Raw genomic sequence first — 8,530 nt, 5'->3', positions numbered from 1 at the left:
TTAATTGATCCTATAGTGATTAGTCCAAGATATAGAGGATCATGGATATATATAGCGATCATTGTGTTTATTTATTTGGACTAAATTCAGTTTACCCTCTCAAAATTTAGGGCTAAAATCAGTTTGGTCTTTGAATATATATTTTTTTTTTAAAATCACGTTGGTTCTTTTAATTTGAGTCCAAAAATGACATCACTTGCTGAATTTGGTCCTTGAAAAATATATTTGAGAGCGGTAAGCCTCTTTTTGCATGTGAACATCATTTTTTGTCTTTTTCCTCCGCGGAGAACTCCCCTCGAGGCCTCGTTTATACCATCAACCGCCTCAACTTGGATGACAGCTACTGTCGCTACACCTCCCTTTGGTTTTGCTAATGACACCATCTACTCCAGCGACAGCCGTTGATGACACCACCGACTTCAGCAACAGCCTCCACCATTCACGCACCTTCTAAGATTTAGCGTGTTGTTTGCTTTGTTTTCTTGAGTGGTTTAGGGTTAAGCCCAATTCTTGTCCTAGTGTGTTTTAACTTTTAAGGCCTAGTTGTTTGTTTTAAGGCCTGGTCTTGTATGATGTTTGGAATTGTTGTGTTTTAGTTTGTTGTTTGAATCAATCAAGTTGTTTATTCGAGTCCTTTCCTTTAAGTTCAAGTTTAACCAATTACGACAAAAACCTTGATTTTGGTGACACCGTGATGTTTTGGCTTAGGTTTGATTGCATATGGTTCCTCCAATACATGTCGCTCAATCGAGTAAGGAAAATAAGATAAGAATAACAAAGAAAATAGTAGAAACAAAATTTCTAAACATTCCAAAAAGAGAAAAAAAGGTCATTTTGGACACATTAAAATTTTGGACTTAGCTGATATTGTTTGAGAGTTCATAGGCCAACGTGATTAAAAAAAAAAAAGTAAAGGACCAAACTTTTTTTTTCCCTAAAGTTCAAGAGGTTAAAATGAATTTAATGATTTTAATCTTATTATTTTATATTCATTACTTTTTAATGCATGTTAGAAAAGTGAATCAAAGCTTGAAAATGCAGTAATAAGATGATCATGCTCATTTTCCCCACCAAGGCTAGGAGAAACCAAGCTTAATACTAGGCTGGGACTTTAAAACCGAAAACCAAAAAATGACCGCACTAAAGCCAAACCGTAACCGAAAAAACCAAGATAAGAAAAAACTGCACCGAACCGCAAAAAAAAAGAAAAAAAACGAAAATGGAAAGTTTAGTTTGGTTTTGGTTTTTGATGTTTGGAAACCGAAACCGAACTGAAAAACTAATTATATAAAATGTTGCTGTTTTGTTAGTAAATTATATAGATAAATCAAAGAAACTGTATTGTATTTGATTAAAAAAAATAAAATCAATACATGGGATCCTGCATTCGATTGTTACAGTAGTGTTCACATGGTCTCCTCATGGTCTCCTAGTGACCAAAGAAATCATAGTTAATCACCGTTGGATGTAAATTTAAGGGTGGAAAGTATTATTTTAAAGTTAAGCTATCTACGGACGCTACATTGAGTCATTAGTGAGTTAAACTATAGTGAAATTTTTTATGGAATCATTGTGTTCGAGATAAAAATAAAAAATAAAAAATAAAAAAGTAAAAAAACACCTTGGTGGTTTGCTGGAAGAGATGCCACCAAGTTACCGAAACCACTCTTACCTGTTTCCTTGGTACATTTTAGAAAATGGTCAAAGCTTTGATGAGAACATGTTGCTGTTATCAGTGTTATGGTTACTCTATTCAGACCGGTATGGTTATTGGTTTATAATCTTCTGCATGTATATAGAAACTTTAATCTCTTCGGTGTTTGGTGGTGTAGACATCCCATAACAACATTACAAAGGGGCAGAACCAACTCTGGCAACCGTCTGTTTGAAAACTGACGAGAAAAATTCCGGCCATCGTCCGCAAGAAGCCTAGGAAGCTTGGGGTTGCGGGTATATACTACTTAGACTAGTCCAAAAAGTAAAGTTTGCTCTAAGAATCTCTGAACCAACATAGAAGTCTTTTTTTTTTTTTCATTTGTAGCTTTGTCTACTAGTCGGCACTCAATAAGTCAATATAGGGTTTAGGACATTAGAGTTTACTTCCCACCATGTCAGCAAAGAACTGTAACCAGGCTATCCTCTTAGCAGTTCTTTGCTTCTACATCGACCATCAACTAGTTTAGTTGAAAATAACATTTTACCTCAAATAAATAAAGAATTTGATCCTCACCAAACAAGGATCACATGCCTGGACTTTTACATTTCACATTAAATTAGAATCACAGGAATTAGATCAACAATTGATTGTTCTCCTGATCACCACCATGTCTACAACATAAGCACCCGCATAATTGATTGCAGCATATCATTTCTTAATTTTCCTTACTGATCTGCTCTAACGGTAGAAAAATCTTTCGCCATTAGAATGTCGCCACATAATTTTTGTGGAACTTGTTGTAATGCTTTTCCTTCTTGCCATGCTTGCCCTACTGACACTCCTGGTCCAAGATGACGAACATAGACAACCACCTGATCGTTGAAAGGATACGGATGTTTCACTGCAAACACAAAATGAATAAAGGTTGATAACTATGATTTCAATATTAGAACCTAAACCAAGCTCAACGTCCTATCCAGGAGAACAATTAGAGAGAGCTCTAAGAGCTGTTATTCATGGCCCTTGCCCAAGCTTCTAATGCTCTAGCAAGAAACTTATTGGCAAACACTAACAGCAAACTGAACAAATAATCCCTTCATAATAATAATGGTTGGCACTTTGCTATGACCAGGCAGTTTATTTTTGGTTTGAACAGCAGTTTCACTCATAGCTAAAAGAAAAAAAAGATTGTCTTTTTGTGTTTGTTGTAAAAGGAAGAAAAGATGACATGAGAACCCAAAGTGGGAATGTGAACAGAGTAAAACTCACAAATTTGTTCAGCCAAAACTGGGAAACTAAGAACAAACACGCTTATTCTAGGGTAAAGTATATGGGTAAGAAATAAGAATGATTGAGACCAATTGTAAGTGTATCTACATAACTATATCAGTACATGTATAAGGCTCCCCTATCTTCACTAGTTGAAAAGAAACTCTATTCAGTTCCTGGATATGTCCCCTTAGTGCTCCAAGTCGTCCTTGTATCTTTTATGGTGTCATTAAGTAATTTAATCAGTGCTTTATGTTATATGCCTAGTATATCATACTAATTTACTAAGACCAAAACATCCCCCAAAAGGCCAAAACTATATGTTTATTTTGTCCTTCTTTGCTTCTTCCATGGAGAAAACAGGATTGAATTTCCTTAAAATTCAAAGACTCATTCAGAAAGAGAACAAAAGTTAGAAGAGATTCTACTAAAGAAAGACCAATAATGATGAGATAATGACCATACTGACTTGGATGAAAACAAGAAATATTACCTGGTCTTGGAAAGCCCTCAGGGTATTCATGGAGATCAAATTGCCCATCCCCAAACTCATATGCTAGATCACAAGGTTGTTCAGTTGCCATTACTTCCTTTAGCTGTCTCACTACAAAGTACAATGGGCTAAAGGAATTTGCAAGTCCATTAAGAATTGTGTCACCTGTTCATTACATGTACTGTTAGTACTGTTAGCTCACCTTTAGTAGGTCTCTTTTGTTACAAATGTAATACCACTGTTAAAAATTGAAACCATACAAAAAAATAACCACTTTGGAACTATCAAGTAGTATATGAACCTTGAGATACATGTTAAGTTACAATAATTCTTCGCCAAAATATGGAACACTTTCCTCTAATTTAGTTAGGTTGCCCTCTAACTATCTCATCAAAGGATGAACTATGGAGCAGAACCCATAGTCCTTTCCAATTCCTATTATTTACCTTGTAAAAATATCTCCTTTTTGTTACTCGGGCATCAATTGTTGGACAATCTTCTACTTTGATCCGCATCTCACTGAGAGTATGCTGGTACGAGCATTGTATCTTCCACCAGCCATTCATCTTTCCAGTTGTGAGATAATTGTCCTCAACAATCCGCAAGACTAAGTTTATGAAAGTGCCTGTGTCTCCATCCATATTTGGTAGGAATTTCTTGATGAACGTGTCTCGCTTGACTTGATAGCTTCTGTGAGACCCTTTTTTCTAAACCTTAAATTCCTTAGAAGTATAAGCCCATAAAGATGCCCAGAACTTGACTCTCTCCCACAGGTCTTCCCTTTCCTCCCCACTATAGGTTTCAAATAGTCTTCTAGTTCTCTCCATCCAGACCACCCAGACTACCGCTAGCACCCCACAACCCTAAAGATTCTGGCCTATTTCCCTTTACCAAAAGCTGAAAGATTTTCTTTAAACAAATCATTCCTCTCTGATGGAGATGTCCAGACCACTTTTGCCTCCCTAAGTAATTTCTTCCATAAGAAATTAACAACTCCACAATGCACAAAGACATGATCAACACTTTCCCCTTGAGCTTTGCACAAAATGCACCAATGAGGGGGATACAAAAACCTGGTCTTCTCCTTTGAAGGATATCACAAGTGTTCGTCCTCCTGTGTGCCACAAGACAACCCAATATTTTTACCATAGTAGGGGCCATGGAGTTTCAAACAAACTTTGCAGGAGATTGGGTCTAATCCACTACTAATTAAGAATCTACGAAAAGATTTGCAAGAGAATTTCCCAGTAGACTCAAGCTTCCATCTCCTATCTGGTTTGGATTCCAATAATCGGACATTTTCTAGCTTAGCCATCAACGAGGCAAACTCCTCAATATCCTGTTAATTTAAATTTCTTCTGAATCCGAAATAGCTTATCAGAAAGCTGGAGTGAACAACTAATCTTTCCTCCAAAGAATTGGTGTATCTCGAAAGTGAACAACCTTGGAAAATAGAATCTCAAGGGTTGATTCTCTAACGAAGAATCTTCCCAGAACCTCACCCTTTTGCCATTTCCTACAACTGCTTTATGACAATAAGAAAATGCGCTTAAACCAGCTGAAATATGTTTCCAGGGACTTCGACTTGATCCACCCAAAACTCATTTTGAATCCCAACCATTCTCATCGTACCCATATTTACTCCTTATTACACTTGCTTGATCCACCCAAAACTGGTTTTGAATCCTAGCCAGATGTTTGTAACTCATTCTTTCAATTGCTCCTATTTTCACTTGAAATACTTATCTCTAAGGGTAAGGGACATCCCCCATGCAAGAATCATCCATCCTAAGAATTACAGAACAGATTACAATGACTGTTATGCTATAAAACTGCATGTTCAAAAGGATGTTTTGATGAAATACATAATGATTTTCCTTTTATAGATACATCGTCTTGTTGCATTTAGAAGGACAATCTGTAACGAGGAAATGCTTATCTCCAAGCTACGTCCATAATGCTACAGAAAACAATTATATCCTCTATATATGGACAAGATAAAACCTAATTTAGTAACTAAGGAAGCTTATTATCTTATGCCGAACTGTGGCTGTCATCACCTATCATAACTAATACGGCGTAAGGGTGAAGCTTACAACATAAAATATTAATTTATCAAAACTTCATAGTTATGCCTATAAACCCAGTAACTGAAACTCTTAGTTTAAACACAAGAATTTTGTTTAGAGTCAATTCAACTGAACGGTAGAAGCTCTAAGCACTGCAGATGTTAAAGTTCGAAAAAAAGGGTTTCAATTCTGATGTTCTTTATATGAGTTGCTGGGTTGTAATTTCCTTCTATCAATCTAATTTTCCTCTATATATAGTCACTAGTCACTACATTTCTGTTCTGTAGGTTTTCATTTGCTAATATCCATCTCCATTTGTATCAAAAGAGTGCAGCAGTTACTTAAACGGTTCCATAATCAAATTGGTTTGGAATATGTGAAAGGAATCAAAGTCATTATTAGAACTAGCAAATGAGCTTCTGGCTGCAGGTCATGGAGCAGAAATTGGTTTGCAACAATTTCCGGTTTTGTTAGAACTTTTGAGTAATTCAAGGAAAAAAAATGACGATTATCATTGATAAAATGATTTCCACAATAAACATTAAGATGGGGAGTGCAGGTTGATTTTTGAAAATTGTCAAAAACAAAAAGTTGCCTAGTTTCTAGATGTAAAAGATGCAAATTTAGGGTAAATAAAATTACCAATAAATCGTCCATATACGTTCCCATCCTTGCAAGCAAAAATTGCCTGAGATTTGCAGAATACCCTATTAGAGTAGAGTCTACACGACATTGTCATACAAAAAGGAGAAGCAGAAGAAAAGAATCAACAGGGGTGCAGAGTTTACCGTCTTGAAATAGTTTATCCAAGAAATAGGCATTGGTCCTATTAAATTATTGAAAGCAAGTATCAGAAACTTGAGATTAAAGTGAGACTCAGGATCATTTTACAAATTAATCTTATAACACTAAAATGTGAGATCAACAGAAACTACACCAGTGTAAGAGTGAATCACTTGAGTTACCTCCACTTGTTCGGCAATTATAATATTCAAGAGACACACCATCTTCATTAGATAACAGTTGAGATGAGCTTCTGTTCATCAACTTGGGTTCTTCATATCGTGTGCCAGCTATCTCCCAAGCTCTTGAGATCAGCCTGCGTAACCATTGTCCAGACATCAATAATCCTGAATTCCATCCATCAAGCATAAGATGTATATTTTAAGTGATTTATGTCTTCATGCCATAGTATGTCTAAGAAAAAAGAAAAAGAAAAAAAGGGACTTTTATGGATCACAACATTTAAAAGCATAACATGAATGGATTACCTAGGCTCTACCAAGCGCAGCAGCCGACGACGTCTTTCTTGGGGAATATCATCAATTTTTTCCTGTAAAACAGACTCATAATTCGATATGGTAACATGAATGTTAGCAAGCCAAAATAATGTTGCTAACAAGCTTGTCTTATCTGCTGATACACAGGAAATGAAGAGATAAATCCATAACGAATGAAAAGGAATGAAAATCTTCTCACATTCATGATACATATCAAACAGAAGACCATCTCTACTTATCATCACTAACGATCAGGGTCAAATAACATACAGTAACCACTCATTGGTCTCAATGATCAATTTCAAATATGATTATGTCTAGTAACCTATTTTGAATTGCAGGCCATTTATCTTGTTAAATGCAGAATTATGTAACCATGACCAACACCCATTTGAGAGAAGTGTGTATCTGTGTTCTGCAGGTGACATGCCTTGTGTGTATGTTTGTGTAAATAATTTGTTCACTTTAGTTTAATGATTTTCACAGATACCTTCTACATTGTACTCAGTGAACATTATGCTTCCATTCTCCTTTCATTTACTCAGTCACCATAAAAAAAAAAGTTTAAAAAAAAGCTCAGGCAAGACGCAGGAGAGCAAATGTACAACTTGGGAACTGTAAATCACTACCCTACATTTCTTACAAATTAAGCTGAGAGTAATCGAAAACTGACCAAAGATATGCAGCAGGATTATAAGAAGCCGAGTCCAAAGGAATCAACTCTTTGGGGGGATCAAGGAACGTAACCACGTCTTGTTCATCCAAGTATGCTCTTTTCCCATTTGGTAGAAACTCATACGGTTTCTCATCCCACGCAGAGACATATCCACCCTGACCTCCATTGACAGCACAAGTCACACTACAAGCAGACCGCACAGAGTCATTTCTGCACAATTTCAACCCTGCATGTGCAAAACAAAGAACCCTAAAACACATGACCAAAAGTCGCCAAATTTATACAATTGGGGTCCTGCATTACAACACTAAATGAACGTTGCATGCACATTTACATATGTGTGTGTACAGACATGTATGTAATCATATCTATTAAAATTTCCTCAAACCAAATCGATTATTACTGTACAAATATGCATTCACAAATATATACAAGCATGATTGTATGTACATACATGTGGCAATCATATATCAAACAAAATGGGTTTTCATCAACCAATTTCTTCTGCATAACACAGTCTAAGAGTATAAGTGTATGACATAGCAGTAACTTCACTTGTCTAGTTACTTAGGAAGCACTGAAGATGAAAGACCAACACTTTAAGCTAAACCCAACAATGAGCCAACCTTGAGTAACTCAACAGCAAGCGAATTCTGGGCTATTTGGGTTCCATTTTCTCAGAAAAGGAAAGGATTTTTTTTATTCTTTTTGGGTACAAATTGAGTTGAGCTGTGAGTTTGAAGTATGTGTAGAGCTCACCTTTGCCGGAGTTGTGTCGGCGAGGTTGAAACCGTTGGGGCAGGAAGTTGATATGGCGGGAAATGGGTGATGGGTAGAGAGCAGTGGGAGGGTTCAAGGTTGCTGATGCTGCCGCCTTCATTTGTATCTCATTAGTACCAAGTACCAACAAAGATTGGAGTTTTGATTTTGCTGTTGCAACTTTAAAAAGGAGTTTTACTTAAACGGTAGGACTGGATTTTCTCTTCTATTCTTGACGCATATGTAGCAGTAGCACTTTCATAAAAAATAAATAAATAATTAACAATTTAGCACACGAACTAAAACCCCCTCAAAATGGAAAAGATC

General features: G+C 36.3%; 1 protein-coding gene across 1 annotated transcript; it reads right to left on the bottom strand.

Annotated features, from left to right (window-relative positions):
• Positions 1–2,349: 2,349 nt before the first annotated feature.
• On the bottom strand, positions 2,350–8,324 carry LOC101308897. The gene is made up of 8 exons (XM_004305767.1): positions 8,204–8,324; positions 7,438–7,670; positions 6,760–6,821; positions 6,454–6,587; positions 6,277–6,314; positions 6,131–6,176; positions 3,420–3,584; positions 2,350–2,558 (listed from the first exon to the last, which is right to left on the bottom strand). Exons 1-8 carry the CDS (start codon positions 8,322–8,324, stop codon positions 2,383–2,385), a joined length of 975 nt encoding a protein of 324 aa, XP_004305815.1. The 3' UTR covers positions 2,350–2,382.
• Positions 8,325–8,530: the final 206 nt, after the last annotated feature.

The sequence above is a fragment of the Fragaria vesca genome, linkage group LG6 (genome assembly GCF_000184155.1).
Source record: "Fragaria vesca subsp. vesca linkage group LG6, FraVesHawaii_1.0, whole genome shotgun sequence".
Classification (NCBI taxonomy): Eukaryota; Viridiplantae; Streptophyta; class Magnoliopsida; order Rosales; family Rosaceae; genus Fragaria; species Fragaria vesca.
Note: the sequence above shows the minus strand (reverse complement) of the source record. Positions and strands in the feature narration are given on the sequence as shown.

Coding starts and splice junctions, on each gene's coding strand:
- LOC101308897 (XM_004305767.1), bottom strand. CDS start 8,324: ATGAAGGCGGCAGCATCAGCAACCTTGAACCCTCCCACTGCTCTCTAC. Junction 6,588..6,759: donor CTGCGCTTGGTAGAGCCTAG/GTAATCCATTCA, acceptor ATGGTTACGCAG/GCTGATCTCAAGAGCTTGGG. Junction 3,585..6,130: donor CGTATATGGACGATTTATTG/GTAATTTTATTT, acceptor TGTAATGAACAG/GTGACACAATTCTTAATGGA.